The 16928-nt window shown below is 42.0% G+C and overlaps 1 protein-coding gene and 1 long non-coding RNA gene across 2 annotated transcripts; one reads left to right on the top strand and one right to left on the bottom strand.

Moving 5' to 3' along the window:
* The first annotated feature begins 1313 nt into the window (after window positions 1-1313).
* LOC125715023 (uncharacterized) lies at window positions 1314-8000 on the top strand. The gene is made up of 3 exons (XR_007383918.1): window positions 1314-1646; window positions 4317-4374; window positions 5797-8000. It is a non-coding gene; the product is annotated as an uncharacterized LOC125715023 (long non-coding RNA).
* A 174-nt stretch (window positions 8001-8174) lies between these two features.
* On the bottom strand, window positions 8175-10516 carry LOC125715014 (T-box transcription factor T-like). The gene is made up of 4 exons (XM_048986205.1): window positions 10099-10516; window positions 9502-9678; window positions 8619-8751; window positions 8175-8306 (listed from the first exon to the last, which is right to left on the bottom strand). The coding sequence occupies exons 1-4, from the start codon at window positions 10220-10222 to the stop codon at window positions 8285-8287; spliced, it is 456 nt and encodes a 151-aa protein (XP_048842162.1). The 5' UTR covers window positions 10223-10516; the 3' UTR covers window positions 8175-8284.
* Between the last annotated feature and the right edge of the window lie 6412 nt (window positions 10517-16928).

The raw sequence follows: 16928 nt of genomic DNA, 5'->3' as shown, positions 1-16928 counted from the left end.
ATCTGCTTATGTAGAGGTCTTAAGCTTCTCCAGTTTAAACAATAGTATGCAAGCATGTGTTACATGTAGGACTGGGCGATATGGGAAAAATCTCTCGATATTTTTTTATCAGCCAATATTGATATATATCACGATATGATTCAAATCACTGTCAAACCACCTTTTTATTGTATGTTTATATTTGTAGCATCACCATTTAAACTGTTAAAAAATATATAATTTTTTATATGGACACAAGCATTGTGCTAATTTAGTTTAAGTTCTTTCTTTGTATTATTTGTTTTTAAACTATTTACCTTTTCTAAATGACCTGATTTGAGTATCCTTTTTTATTTCTTAAATCCATTTTTTAGTAATTTTTTAGTTTAATATCATATCTATCTATCTATCTATCTATCTATCTATCTATCTATCTATCTATCTATCTATCTATCTATCTAGTATATATATATACATTTTCTATATATACACACACACTCACATATATGTACACTGTGCATGTGTGTGTGTGTGTGTGTATATATATATATATATATATATATATATATATATATATATATCCATCCATCCATTTTCCAAACTGCTTATCCTACTGGGTCACGGGGGGTCCGGAGCCTATCCTGGAAGCAATGGGCACGAGGCAGGGATCAACCCAGGATGGGGGCCAGCCCGTCGCAGGGCACACTCACACACCATTCACTCACACATGCACTCCTACGGGCAATTTAGCAACTCCAGTTAGCTCACATATGTCCCAGGTTTCGCTGGCTTTGAACGCAGTAATTCACTGTAACAGAAAACGCAGATCCGACTGTACCATAAAGTCTTCTACGACAGTCCTTCACGACATGAGACCTATCAAGCAGCAACATGTCGTCTTTCCGAGTGCGCATGGGTACGCATTCTTGGAACAGAATGACTTAAGACAGATCGTGCAGCACTGTCAGTACCCTTTGCGTGCTGGCTGCACAATCTGTCTTAAGTCATCTTGCTCTCGCGAGGTTTTTGTACCATGTGACATGGTGACATGTGGTGACATTTTGCAGTGCTAGACAAAAAAATCTAACCATGATGCATTGCATCAGGACCAGAATGCATTGCTTTAAGAAAGGGTTGTAAGTGGCTGCATGAAGTTGAACGCACCCTATTTTTTTCTTGTTGCCAATAGCAACCTATGACCACACCTAAGATTGGTGACAGAGAACATTTGGAATCAAAACCGGGGGCATTTCAGATTTCAGCACAGATGGTTTGATTGTTACACTCTGGCAATAGCATCAAGATAAGTGTTATTAGCCCAATAAATCATGAAAACGAGGTTTAACATTTTCTACATGAAGGGCAGGGAGATTATCAGTCAATGTGTATGATTTAGTGTTGTTTTGTGCTATAGTATAGGCTGAAACCTGTGATTATCATCAAAAACAAAATGCGGTAATCGTAAGTATTAACAGGAATGTTAAATCTGCATTTGCATGATTTCAGAAACTACTGAGAGGTATGAAGAGAAAGGATGACATCACTAGTTTCTTACACACAAAGAGGAGGGATCAGGGAGGAAAAGCAGACGTAGTTGCGGATGGCGAAAGAGGAGAAGGAGCAAGAAGAAGAAGATCAAGCTGAGCCAGGGCAAGAAGATGAAACAGGTAAGCAGCAGAGGAAGTATGAATAGACATACACTCCAAAGCTGAGGTGCTAGGGAGGAGAGACTGCCTGAGTTCCCTGGATTTGATGTATTTTAACCATATATGGTACATGCAGTATTAGAGAATGTAACACCTGCAAATGTATAAAGAAACGGCTTTGATTTTGCCACCCCAACTGATTTCCATGCCACCCTCATGCCACCCTAAGAAAATTTCTCTTGATCCGCCCTTGTCGGTGAACAAGGGAATGTTACCTGGCTAACTAGCCCCAGGTAGCTTACATGCCCTCCCTTAGGCTGCTTTCCTCACACTGTTCAGTGAGTAAAAGTACTTTCAGCATGAGGAAGAGCAGACTCATAACTTTAACCCTGCAGCTAAGATAATTGCATATTACAGCTTAAATGTAGCTTGAATGTTTCCTGGTCAACATTAGACAGAGGAATACAAGCCAGCTAACCCCTAGTCAGTGCCCCCCCCCCCCCCAGCAGAGACACCGGGTTGGTCTCATAAGCTCTTGATCTGAGCTTCTCCGAAGGGAGGTTGAGGCACACTGTTGAGGCTCTTCAGGTGGTTGGCCGCCCTGAAGATGGGCCCCAGTCAGCAGGAGATCAGGAAGAGGAATCCTTGAGATCCTGGGGTCCCCCACACATTATCAAGCAGCACGAAATGGCACTGAATAATAAACGCATATGTCTGACACACTTGTCCTTTTTTAATTACAAATACTATATTGGGAAAAGAAAAATAACCTCTTCCTTTTGAATGCAGATTGAAATATTGTTATTTACATCTAAAATGGAGTAATGGAAGCCCCTAATCTTGAGGTTTTAAGTAACTACTTCCATTAATATTACCTTCAGCAGACCAATTAGAACCAACTTCTATATTGGATTTATCCGTGTGTATGGAGCCACCATTTTCAGAGTTACTGTGCGTTATGTCTGTTGTACAGCCCTGATGTGGTAGCTGCTGAAATCATTCACTGGGGCTAAGCAGAAACAGCAGTGTACTCCAACACCTTAACCTCCAGAAAGAGCCATGCAGCTCAAAGCCACGCAGAGAAAGCGTTGCATCAAAGGAAGATCAAAATGCCTGATCGTCATGAGAATTTCTCCACAGGGATCAATAAAGTGTTATTATTATATTTCAGGCTTACCTGGATTAAAGGGCATGTTGTTAGTGTATAGTGCTTAGAATGTTTAATTACTCTTATTTTCTTAACTTACATAATAGATGAGCCATCATATCCTTAATGTGTATTGATATATGCAAAGGGAGGAGAAGGGAACAGACCCAAGATGCAGAGTAAGAGCTAATGTTGAGTAAAATAGCATTAGAGAAATAAAATTTACAATAAATTCATGGTTTTTGTCCATGGTTAACCAAAATCTTTTGGTTATATATGACCCAATCCACCAGATTAAATTATACCACAAGTAAGTGTTACGCGTAGTTAGGAAATTATCTGCTGCTAGAACTAAAAGTTAGTCTTCATGTACAAACGTCTATGAACTGTGGTTTTCGTAGGTATTACATGCTTATACCCAGATACACTATATGGATAAATGCTTTGGGACACAGGAGCCAGGCCATGTCCAACATTAATGCCTGACCTCACAAATGCTCTTCTGGATGAATGGGAAAAAAATCCCACAGACACCCTCCAAAATCTTGTGGTCAGCCTTTCAGGAACATTGGCAGCTGTTATAGCTGCAAGGGGGGACCAACTCCACATTGATGCCTAAGGATTTCATAGAATTTCCTGTAGGTATTGTGGCCAGATGTCCCAGTACTTTTGTCCATAGAGTGTAGCTGGAAGACTCAGGTTAGGCTCAGCTGATGTGCTGCAGTGTCGGCTTAGTTTGCAGTGGCTTACAGGAGTTGTGCCAAGTGCGGCTTATGCACGGCAATCAGGGTGTTGGCAAAAAGTAAGAGGAACGATTCATTTATGCTACCATTGGCCCAGTTACGCTCAGGCCTATGGTTGCATATCATAAGGCAACCGGTAAGGGTCCATGAACTAAGTTTTCCCGTTTTACAACAACTCTGTACATAAATAAGGAGCCTACCGTCCATTTTTGTGTCAATAACATATTTATTCACATTATGATTTTTTATGATGAGGTGTTAAATAAGCTGGCTCCAATTTAGAATAGCGTTCTGTTTTTCAAATATTATGTATAAAATAATAAATTATGTCAATTTTATTAACATATTAAGATGTTTTGTTATCATATTTATGATATTTACACTGTAAAAATATCCATGCTCTTACAAGACAAAGTACTGTATTTTGATTATACTAAGTATGGCGTCAAATTAGTGCCAAAAGTCGTGCGCATAAAAACCAGCCGCGCATGCGCTCGCGAGCAGAAAATCCATGCTCTCTACGCGCTCGCGATTGCACAGCACTCGCTCGCTCGCTCGCTCGGCGTTAAATTAGTGCCAAAAGTCGAACCACGCGCGTGTGTGCGCTCGCGTGCTGAAAACTCATCCCCTCTACGCGCGCGTTCGCTGGACCCTATCTACGCGCTCGTGTCTGCTCAGCGCTCGCTCGCTAGACAGGAAGAATTTTGACACTTTGGAGGCGGGAACAGTGGCTAATGGCTCCGCTTATTTGATTGTTTTTTTTTTTAAATATTGACTACTATTTGCTATTTGCTTTGGTAGAAGATAAAGATAATTGACCAATGGATGTGGGATTCACACTGTCATGATGTCGGAGCAAGTAAGTCTTACACTTCACATGTTCACATGTTTTAGAGATTCTGTTTTCATATTCCACGTTAAGGATTGGAATCGCGTGTGTCTTAATTAAAGCAGAGCTTGAAATTCAATGCGGTATAGCTGGTATCTCGTGCAATATTATTTATTCACAGTCTGCTATCATAATTTGGGAATTTCCCGCTTCGTCTTACCGTATATAAAAGAATAGGCCAATGTACGGTAAATTGCATTGTGAATAACATTTCTTAATACAACATCACAAAGCCAATTTAATAAATTTAAATCCTGGGAAGAGCGCTCCTCAGATATTAGTTCTCGGGTTAGTGTTAACAGACTATAGGCGAAACCACCTTAAGTGCTATCTGTTAATGTTTATTAAATTAGCATTAGAATGGAGAGGTTTTTAATATCTTTTGTCCTTGTAGCTGCTAAATACACTCATTATTAGGCCACTTAAAAAAATTGGTTCTCGTCCTTTTTTTTGGAGAGGGTGGGTCGGGCGGGAGGGATTATTTATTTATTTATTTATTTTTACAAATTTTAATTGTTTGAACTTTCAAATATGTAAGAAAATACATATTTGAAAATACATACAGAAGAGAGCAGACCTACTTAGTACGCCTCCTCAGTTCTTCCAGTTTGTTGCGTTTCAAATATATTAAATGTAAGAAAACACAAGAATGTAAATGTATCTCATAAATGCCTTCCCAACTATGGATTTGGATACTTTATGCTGATGTTTCATGTGAATATAAAAATGATACTATTTGAAACCAATATTCTGTTTGTCATTCCCATTCTAAATGAACAACCAAGATTTTAAAATATATATCTAGAAAGTGTATTAAAACATCTTAAAACACGAGGAATTTACAAAATACAGGAACCTGAATGGTTGAACAAGGAAATGCAACTCTACAAACAAGTACTTAAGAACATGTACCACATAACTTCCCCAGATTTAAATCTTTGCACCAGCCCATCTCAGGTAGAGTCAAATTTAGGTTCATTAAACCATTCCAAGACTAGGATTACACAATGTGGATCAATCGTTGATGTGGAATGCGCGGGAAATTCAAATTTCGTCATTCTGGGGCATTTTCCATGTGATTTTTACGAAGAAAAAAAGAATTAATTCGGGTCGGAGGCATTTCAGTGGGTCGGGCGGGGACGAGAACCAATTTTTTTTTTTAAGTGGCCTTAAAGCCATAAAGTTGTCTGCCTGCTACATTGGAATCTCCACTGAGTGTTTTTGGTGGATTTTATTTAACTTTATATAAAATGTATCATCATACATGAACAAGCACCTCACAAAACAAAAACATTTCATTTTCATAATTAAAACTTTTCAATGGTAGGCCTAGTGTGTTGATCAGAGACAAGATCTTGACACCTCATTAACTATAATTTGTTCTGTGAACAGCTCAGATACCACCTTCTCGAAAGTCTTCTGCATAAAATAGAAATGGGATTCAGCGCGACTCCACTAAATTTGGATTACCTGGAGTTCCTTTGTCATCAGGAGCTGTATCTTCTGCAGGCCCTGTCTAATCACATTGAAGTACCTCCTGCTATCACCCTGGCTTTGCAAGAGCTCTTTGACCTTGTGAGGGCACATCTGGAACGTCCAGCCCCATGTGTCACACAAGAAGTCACTGCCACCAAAGGACGACCCAAGATTTTGATTGAAGAACAACGTTTGAAAGAAATGCTCCATACACAACTTGCTGTGCCTTGCATAGCCACACTGATGGGTGTTTCAAGAAGAACAATCTTAAGAGGAATGAAAGAGTATGAGCTCTGTGTTAGGGACACATATAATTCCATCCGTGGTGAGGAACTTGACAATTTGGTTTCTTCTGTCAAGAATGATCTACCAAATGCAGGCTACAAGATGGTCAGAGGGAGGCTGCAGTCAATGGGCTACAGGGTTCGGTGGAGAAGAGTTGCAGCCTCCATGCATAGGGTTGATTCCATGGGCATCATATCAAGGTTGTCAAGTCTTGGCTGTGTTGTACGCAGAATGTACTCTGTACCAGGGCCCTTGTCTCTGGTACAACGTGGACACAAACCACAAGTTGATCCGGTTTGTATTAACAGCAAATTCATTTGAAGTTTGTTCATCTACAGCCCTGGGTGGATTGGTGTGAGGTGGTGGTGGGGCTTTGGAGAAGATTTCCTGCCGATCAACACTGGCAGCTTATATCTATGTGTCATGGAGGTCTCGGGACTCACAGATATTCAGAGACATGTGGATAGTTTACCAGTGTTTTTCAGCAGGAAATAGTTATTACTACAAATTGTCACCCCCCCCCCACAGAAACTGGATCTGGCTATAGTGGGAAAATCTTTGTTTTTTTATTATTTGTGAGAACTTGACAGCCATTAAATTGCTTTCAGCAAAGTAAACAAAACTTGGAAAAAATATATGCTCATTCACCAGCAGTTTCTAATCTGGGGTCTAAAGTGGTCAGGCTTGCAAGTGTATTTGGTTATTTGTCTATCCTAGCCTGTTGCAGTGTATATTTCCTGTATATTTTGCATATAAAAATGTTGTATGTTATGTCAGTGCTTAATATTATCATGTAGTCTTCATGAACTTTGTTTTAACCCGACTTAATGGCTTTCTTCATCTTGGCCAGGGACTGCATTTGAAAAGTAGCCACTTGACTAAAACTGGCACGTTTTCAGAAATGCCAGCAACAATACTGATAATGAACACCCCTCTAACTGACTCTCAGTTGGTTTAGAAAAAAGACTTTTAAGAGAAAAGAAAGCCTTCCTTTGGTTTTGCATTTTTCTCTTTTTTGTTAGCTGTGCACATCATATCAGAAGAATACATCACAATTAAATTAGTTAAGAAATAACAGATTACGTATATACAATATTAAGGCGATAACAACAACCCTCACTGTCTCTTGGTGCTGGTTCAGACAGGGCATTCTGCAGCAGGGACACCACCCGTAAATCTCCCTATCACAACAGCCCACACAACAGAATAACATTAGCGTTTGATTCAGTAGGGCTAGTCCGGGTCTGGAAAGCAGTTGGGCCAGATTTTCAAACCAAGAAATTTAGCTGGGCCAGACATTTTCAGCGGCCCAGTAAGCAGCAGGTAATGGCATTTTAAACAAACACAAATCAAGGTACATTATTTTAAAAAGATACAACTGAACAGAATCTGAGAGCAATATTTTTTTTCCACTTCTGCAATAAGAAAAATATTTTGGTCGTATCTGACCTAGACACATCTCAAAGTGCATAAAAAGAAAAATTGGGGAAAAAAAGGGAAAAACTGGCTATAATCATCATCCGCTTATACTGTAGTGATCCATTTCACCCACACAGGCATGATCACCATAAGCGGTTTCCACATTATTGTCGAGGTGACTATTCACTTTACCTCTGCTTTCTCCGACATCTTCCTGATTCTGCCGCCAACAAGGGGCTCATAGGGTGGAGACTGAGGGTGTTAAACAGACCAATCTTACTTTTGTCCCTGAATGCAACAAATAATGTTGTATTTATCTGTCAAAAGTCCAGCACCAAGAAAAGCAACAGAGCGATGATAGAAACTGCAATAATAATGGAAGTGCGCCGCCCTACAGGGAAGGAGGAGTGATGGGAGTCCAGGTGGTGGCTAAGCGTGCGTGGGGAGAGGCGTCGTACTGTGAGGCTTTATGAACTTCCGATGGGGCAGTGCTGTCATACAGGGGGGAGCCTTAGAGGGGCACTGTGGCCGCGTGCGAGAGCCCTGGGTAATGAGTGGTAGAGCTGCGCAGGAACTGAGAGCCCAAGCTGTTGTACATTCCACTGGACTGGGAAACTGGAGTGAGCGAGGAGGAGCTCATTGACCACAAACCGGGATACTGGCTGTGTGTGAGCAATGGGGTGGAGATTAAGGAAAGACGTTAAATCAGCATGCAGTGTTGCCTGGAAAAAACAACAAATAGTGTCACTGTACTAAAACAATATCAAAATAATGCCTATTTTTTATTCATTTTACTTGTAGAGTGCAAAGTACAAAGGAAAACAAAGAGTAACTATGCTGAAATAAATCAAAGCATGTCCCAGAATGCAGTGATGGGCCTGAATGGATCAGGACAGAAGAAGGTGAAAGACCTGTTAACGAGGTGAGACGATGCAGACACAGGCCGGGATGTGGGTATAGGCGAGAACAAGAGGGAAGACGGGGGCCCGAGACTCAGCATGGGGGCAGGTGGGGGAGGGGAGGCACGGGCTCACCTGGAGCTGCTCCCGGAGGTGCCGCTATGACTCATGGGTAACATGCCGGAATGGGACGGCACCTGTAGGCTGGACCAGTTGTCATGGGACGGCAACATGGACAGACAGGTAGACGAGGTGTCTGAATAAGCAGCTGCAAGTATAAAACAATAAATGAAGCAGGTATGTGGTGGGCAGTGTCCTTAATATGGTCAGTACAGAAAAGGCATGTCATCATGTTATGTATATACTACCTCCAGTTACTTAATGCCTAACTTTAATACATTGATTGATTTGTTCACTGCTGTAGCCTGTGTCAACTTTCCTTTCAGACAGATGTAAAGTCCTTTCTGTTTTTGTTCTGCTGAGTTTCTTTTGAACAGCATATGGCTGAATTCTGTTAAACCTCAGACTGAAGAGAATTGTGTTAATTGAAAAGCAAATATCAAAAACTCAGTCCGCAGGAATGTTTTTCAGAAGATTTCTGTGGACTTTTGGAAATTTCACGAAATTCCATCGCTCGATTACATAAACACTGAGTGAGATTTCATTGCCATTACTGCAACGTATGAAGAGGATTATGACTTATTACTTTAGGTTATCGGACTGAGTGAGTTTTGGAAATTTGCTCTTCAATCGATAACTGAAGCAGGGCTGCGAATGCAGAGGTTATATACGTCGCATATCAACAGAACTGTATGTGTATGTCTTGTCTTAATTATTTTGATTAAATGTCTGACTATTCCCAGTATGTGTGGACATACTTGGCCAAATAAAGCTGATTCTGATTCAGTCAGAGGGTAATCGTCGGTGTGCTGTACTATCGTGGTGACCCACAGAGAAAGCTTAGGACCATGATTTCAGTGTGCGCTTGTGTGAGGGGATAGGCAGGGCGGCTGCTCACTGGGTGATGCACTCCTGTGGGTATAGGGGCTGGGATAGGGTGCGGAGCGGTTACTCCTCAAGGAGGAGTAACGGTCACAGCTGTGGGGGGAGGAGAGGGAGAGGGTGCTCCCAAACTGGGGGTGTGGGTTTGATGAAGAGCAGAGAGACCCTGAGCCTGGGATGAACCAGCTGCCTACTGAAACGAAAGCGGATAAAGACAGAAACTAGAACCTCAAACTAAACAACACAAACAACAATATCAAGTTATATTCAATCATTGAACAGTTATATACTTAATCTAAACAATAGTAATAAATATCGCTCTGGGCAATTTAGCAACTCCAATTAGCCTCAGCATGTTTTTGGACTATGGGGGGAAACCGGAGGAAACCCCACAACGACATGGGGAGAACATGCAAACTCCACACCCATGTGACCCAGGCGGAGACTCGAACCCGGGTCCCAGAGGTGTGAGGCAACAGTGCTATCCACTGCACCACCATGCCACCCCCTGCTATTTCATTGTATAAAAAGAAACTTACTGTACTGTACAATAAAGTATTTCAGGATGCTGTGGACTGTGTTTGTGGGTGAGCTGCAGCTGCATGTTCCTTACATTTTTTTATCAACACCAGCACCGTGAGGTTTGGCCTGGACTGGGTCCTGTCCTGCATGGTTGAAGGCATGTTGACTGATGGTGTGTTCTGTTGGATCCCACAGAAAGGAAATGGGAATCCCATTTGGATCAGATGCTGACAGTTGGAAAAAAATCTTATGTCTGTGTGTTATGAAGGAATATCAATAAATGTTTCTGAAAGGGGATGACTCATTTGGTAATTATTTACGGCTTATGTTATGGCTGCCAATGTACAGTCTTTACTGAAGTCTGACTTCTTTCGAATCACCTTTAACATAGATTGGACACTCTCTATGCAATGTGCAATGTGCAATACTTATATAGATGGTAAATGTTTACCTGCTTGCACAGATGGTTAATTATTTTTTTTTTATTTCTTGCTGCCATCTCGTGGCCAAAAGTAGGTACTGCAATTTCGTTTTTTTTTTTTACTCTTTATACTGCCGTCTTGTGGCAAAATGTGAATACTGCAGTTTGTAAACAATTAAATGATTTCTTCCCGAAATACAAAAATTATTTTCCCACAGTGTACTAGCAGCTTTGTGTGGCAATTGTTTATATTAAAAATACATTGGACCAAGTCAAACTATTTTAATGAAGACTTAACACCAAAAATGGGCAAAAAAAACCACAACCTGCTAGTAGACTGGGAAAATAATTTTTAAATTTTCTTGCTGCCATCTCGTGGCCTAAAGTAGGTACTGCAATTTCGGGAAGAAATCATTTAATTGTTTTTAAACTGCAGTATTCAAATTTTGCCACAAGACGGCGCTATAAAGAGCGAAAAAACATTATTTTACTAAACAAAAACAGTTTTTTTACGCAATAAAGCAATTTTAATATTGTTTCACTTTCCAAAAAAGTTTTCATCAATAATTACCATATAAAGCGGCCACAGGACCGTGGGAAAATCATCAATTTAATGTCAAAATTGCAATTATGGGGGAAAATGATAATCTGAATATTCTCATAAGGCCAGCAGAAGGTAGTATGTAAAATTAACAACTATTTTCCTTGTACTGGTTTGTAATTCTGCTAAGGCCCCATGGTATTAATAATTTGCCCCATCTTGCTCTCCATAAAGGCAAGAACGAGCTTGGGGGTCACAGTGAAGAGACTGCTACCTTGAGGCCCCCAGGGTTTTCAGGTCTTGTTCAAAAGCCTGTGGACATGTGGCTATTCTGCCAATTCCGAGCACGAACCGTCGACCTTCTGATCACAGCCACAGAGTCTTAGTCTGCTGAGCTACACACTCATTATATGTATTTCACTCTTCTGACCCTTATTCTTAAGTTGTTGTAGTGTTTCCATCATATGTAAGAGGGCCTGCCCATCAGAGTAATGTACATCCTGTGACATGTATTGACTATCAAGAGAAACTGAAACATGGTGTATTAGGCTGTCAATGAGTATTGGACTAGGGCGAAAATCTGTCTGATAATCTATCTATTAACTGGAAGAGTACAAACTGGAGACAGATCCCCTAATACAGAGGGATTAACGTCTGTGCCACATCCAGAACCATTCAGTGTAGGAGTCTGGTGGTTCTACTGGATACTGACAAGTACCCAGCCCCTTTGTTCCCTCTGATAATCATCAGTCCTCCTCTGAATGCCTTCACCACTCTATTCCTGAATAGGTACACATTTAGATATGCTAGCAAGATCAAGGTATTGGGATAACCGCTGTTCAGAGAGTTGCAGTGAAAACCATCATACACAGCGGCCCTTTCTGGATAAGATTACCTCCCTCTGATCTAACGGGTAAAAATCAAAGCAAGGTGCATTGCAATGTCTGACACCCAGCACACTACAGCATATAAAATACAGGTATCCATCGACGTCCGGATTTGGAACCAGGACCACTTGTTGCAAGTCAATTTGGGCGTATCTCATGTTATACGAGAGAGGCAAGACATTAAGGACAGTATACACAGCACTGAAATAATAATGTACATATTAAACCACAGCACTTAATAAACAGATACTGCACTTACATTTCACAAAAAATAAATAAAGCACAGATTGCACTAAGAAATCAAAAGATGCATGTGCTAGCAAACAGTGGGAGCTGAGGAAGAAGCAGTGGTGAAATACTTTATTGTACAGTACAGTAAGTTTCTTTTTATACAATGAAATAGCATACAGGGGGCGGCATGGTGGTGCAGTGGTTAGCACTGTTGCCTCACACCTCTGGGACCCGGGTTCGAGTCTCCGACTGGGTCACGTGTGTGTGGAGTTTGCATGTTCTCCCCATGTCATCGTGGGGTTTCCTCCGGGTACTCCGGTTTCTCCCGCACAGTCCAAAAACATGCAGAGGCTAATTGGAGTTGCTAAATTGCCCGTAGGTGTGCATGTGTGAGTGAATGGTGTGTGAGTGTGCCCTGCGATGGGCTGGCCCCAAATCCTGGGGTGTTCCCTGCCTCGTGCCCATTGTTTCTGGGATAGGCTCCAAACCCCCCGCGACCCAGTAGAATTCCAGTGGTTTGGAAAATGGATGGATGGATATACATACAGTCGTACCTGCGGTTCATGAATGCTGCGGTCTTTTGGTTTGCGACAAAAAATGTTGTGGAAAATTATGCATTGATTCGCGCACAAAATTCGCTTGACGAATAGATTCCTGGACCAGATTCCTTTTTCATGCTAGTGTAGCACCGGCAGAGCGCATGTACCAGCATGCCCCGCTTTCAATTGTAAACAGAAAGATCAGAACAGGCAACCAACAAGCACCGAACCCAAATTCACAGATGCTGCACTGCAAGATGCACATGCAGTGGATGATTTACACACGCTAAAAACACGTGAGGATCAAACCGGGTATACACATGACATGGGCAAACAATAGGGAAATGCAACTATTAATATTAACAACAACAATAAAAGGAGTTAAATGACTGTTAATAAAGACAAAGGTGTGGATGCGGGTCTTCGCTGCAACTCCCTATTTAGATTACTGATTGGCTGAAGAGTCCTCACACCTGGGTGTGACCTACAGATTACCACAAAAACCTGCATACACACCGGCCCTTTGTGGATAAGATTGGACACCCTTGTGTAATTGTTATTCTAGAAAAAGTGACAGAGTAGGATTCGTTACAACAGGAGGGAATCTGCGCCAAGATTTTTCATTGGCTTGGCTGAAAAATATTTAAAATGTAATAAAAACAGTGATACTAATGAGTAATATAACAGTGAAAGTATGAGCCCAGGAAATATTTATTATTATTTTTTTTATTTTAATTACATTTTTATTACATTGAAAATGAAAGTGAAATGTAATTACAAGAGTCTGAAAAATTAAAGCTGCCGCTCCACCTTCTGGTCATTGAAAGGTACTACTCTCCCCACAGGAAATGCCTACTGTGTGCCTTTCGTGACTTGGCAAATGAAGAAATGCATTTAGTTGTTCCAAAGGCATTGCATAATTATACAGAATCGATTTCACCCACAAAATTACTTTCTTTCATTCATGAAATGCATTTTGTCCAGAAAATGACATTCTTCCATTTAGTTCCGGTCTGTTTCAAAGGAGATGCTGGAACAGTTACGTAAGCTACATTCGGAATTTAAATCATAATGTTGTCAGATGTTCATCTCAGAGTGACATTTTCCACAGCAAGGATTATCTATGAATCTGTATAATTTACGTTTTGTTTTAAACTTAGCAAATCAGTACTCAGAATGTTTTCCCGCCTTGCAAGATCAGCACAAATCATCATTTGGAACTTGTCCACCTCCATCCAGAACAATGCCAAGGTGGCAATGTTGGGTGCATCGGCCAGGACCCCTGGTGAGCCAGTTCTCCCTCTATGATATTATCTACACTCCCAGTGTTGCTGCTGACCTTAGCCACATTGAGACCAGGTCCCAAGTCACTGGCTACATCGGCCCAGATCAACTCGATGCTGCTCTGAAGGGGTGTGAAGTTGTGCTAATTCCTGCTGGAATGCACAGAAAGCCCAGAATGACTCACGATGATCTCTTTAACACCAACACCACCATCATGGCCACCCTGGCTGACGCCTGTGTCAGCAAGTGCCCTGAACCAACCCTGTAAACTCTGGATGGCATATGCAGGATTCACATTCTCTCTTCTGGATGCTATGAATGACAAAGAGGGGGTGTGGAGTGTGTGTTTCTGAGGTCTGAGGAAAGTGAAAATACTTCTCTACCCCTCTCCTCCTTAGGAGACATGGAATTGAGAAGAACCTGGGCCTTGGCGAGCTCTCCACCTTTGATGAGAAGCTGGTGACAGAGGCTTTGGGCTTGAAGTTGACGGCCTCCATCATGTAAGGGGAGGATTTAGTGCTGCTCAAGGGCAGCCCCACAAAAATGGACCGTGACAACCTGGAGCAAAAGTAAAAAGACAGTGCTTCTCACGCAGGCTTTTTGCAACATTTTCTCTGTTCTGCTTTTCTAGGATCTAAATATTCCTGGAATGATGGGAAAGAGCAGGATCTAGCTGTGGCTAACATCTACTGTGAATCCCACCTTTCAGTGTCCCAAAAGGGGAGAGGGCACAGGGCCAGTGTCCCACCCACCCTTCCCCTTGGTTCGCCCTCTCTTGCCTGGGCTGGTGCTCGGAGGGGGGGGGGGGGGGGTGGAGGGGCGCCTGCGGGTTGATGGTCCTGTGTCCCCAGTCTCGTCTCGTCTATCGCCTCCCCTGATGCATGCCTGGAGTGCGCGCCTTTGGGGGGGGGGGGGGGGGGGGGGGTTCTGTCACGCCAAGCTCTTCCAATGCTTGTGTGTGCCACGCCCCCTCATTAACCGTGTGTGCTGCCCCGATTGTGATCACCTGTTTCCTGTTATTTCGGCTTGTCTTGTGTCTTCAGGTCTGTTTCCCCAGGTCTGTCATTGATGTTTGTACCTTGTGGTCCTTGTAGTTCATGCTTTCCCCATTAAAGCCCCGTCTTTTGAATCAAAGGCTGCCCGACTCGTGATTCCCCGCTTCCTGCTTGCTCGCTCACCAAGGTGTCCCATTATATAGAATACCTGGATGATGCGCAGGCATGCAGAGTGGAGTTTCTGCCGAATTCAATTTACAGAGCTAAAAGCCACTTACCAGACAATCAGAAAATACCATTTGTTGTTTCCAAGTAAATTGCAAAATAAATTCCCGCCCTTCCTTGAATAAAAGTCCCGTTCATTGGGTGAAGGTGGCTACATTTGATTAACTGGTGGATTGTTATGGAAATGTAGCATGAAAGCAAGATTAAAGTAACCTAAATAGCATCTGAATTGTCGTACTGATTTCAGTCAGAAGTAGTGAGGTGGTCTTGTTCTCAGAAAAGATGCAGGATGAGTCTTCAGAATTATCCTTTCTCCTGCAACTGGCCCACTGTGTCTCCAAGGCACAGTAATAATTATTTCAATGTCCTATTTCTGTGTTGGAGATGTTCAAAACCCGAGACTTCAAGTTCCTATTCAGATCTGCACTCCACTATTCCTCTAACACTGGCTGTCCAAAAGTTTTCTTTGGACTTCTGTTGGGCTTCTGTCTGTACCAATGCATCTTAGTGACAGTGGAGTCTTGGTAGGATCAGTGAATGATCGCCATCTCTCCTTCACTCACTTGGCCTTCACAGAGCCCATGTGAGGAATGAGAGCCCGGTGTGATGTCAGGTCAACACAAGAACACTGGAGTTAAACGCAGCAGATAGCAGAGCCAGGTGGCCGCCAGCATGGTTCAGACTGAGGAGGAAGTGCCAGTAGGGACCTTCTCCGGTACCCTAAGCCCCTCCTCACTGCTGCACTGTTAGGGCCGCGATATACTTCATGCAAGGCGACGTATTCACAACACGACTCACAAGCAACAGGACTCACACGCAACGCGAGCAATGTACTGACTTTACTTGCACGTGTAGATTACGTCTATCCACCAGGGGCAATGCCAGAAAATCGGCAAATTGGCTATTTCATTTCCGGTCTCACTTGTTTTGTATGATGTTGTGACATGAAATGAGGTACAGTCGCTGCCTCCACAGTGATTGAGTTGCACGTTTTTTAATATTGCTGCTGCATTCTTTGTATTCTAACCACTGCTCCACATCATACTCTGCTCTGCCACATATGATTTTGCTACCCCATGTTAAATGTTACAATGTATATTGTTAGATATCTCGTAGTAAGTTAGTATTTTGTAATTATAGTTCATGTCCACCAGGGGGCCTAACCCTAACCCTTAACCTAACCACAAAACAATGTATACTAGTGTTATGGTGGACGATTGACATGGCACAACCTTATTGCTAATACTTAAAGTCAACTTTACATAATTAAAGCAACTATTATTAATAGTCAGGCATCTGGTCAGGTAAAGTTGGATTAGTACACGTAATAGGCCTAATCTATACCACAAGTGTGTCTGCTGGGGTGTGGCATGAGTAAATGGTGTCCTGTAGTTGTGTTCTGGGCATACAGCAGCTCTGGATATAATGGACTTTGGATATAACAGACTCTTGTGCCAGGTCCCTTGAAGTTCGTTATAATGGGATTTTAGTGTAGTTAAATATTACGCACCTCATTACAGTATCTTTGTTACACATCTCCGCTCCCACCCCCAACCCGGCTCGTAAGAGAGAAACAAGCTCAGGGCTGCCACTAATTCTGCGGGATGGTGAGTTGTATTTTTACGCACTTTGTTTTTAGTTGTTTCTATACCGGCAAATTAGACTCCGGACTCCTCATAATATGTCCTGTGCATCTCTTCATTGCTAATAAGCAGTACATATTGAACTGATAAAGGATTCAGTCTATTACAGAAGTAAAGCGGTGTACACCCATTTAGTATCCTATAACTTCACATGT

The sequence above is a fragment of the Brienomyrus brachyistius genome, chromosome 19, assembly GCF_023856365.1.
Source record: "Brienomyrus brachyistius isolate T26 chromosome 19, BBRACH_0.4, whole genome shotgun sequence".
Lineage (NCBI taxonomy): Eukaryota > Metazoa > Chordata > Actinopteri > Osteoglossiformes > Mormyridae > Brienomyrus > Brienomyrus brachyistius.
The sequence above is the reverse complement of the archived record's forward strand: the minus strand, read 5'-3'. Positions and strand labels throughout refer to the sequence as shown.

Coding starts and splice junctions, on each gene's coding strand:
- LOC125715014 (XM_048986205.1), bottom strand. CDS start 10,222: ATGGGATTCCCATTTCCTTTCTGTGGGATCCAACAGAACACACCATCA. Junction 9,679..10,098: donor GCTGGTGTTGATAAAAAAAT/GTAAGGAACATG, acceptor CTTTCGTTTCAG/TAGGCAGCTGGTTCATCCCA. Junction 8,752..9,501: donor CCACAGGAGTGCATCACCCA/GTGAGCAGCCGC, acceptor TTATACTTGCAG/CTGCTTATTCAGACACCTCG.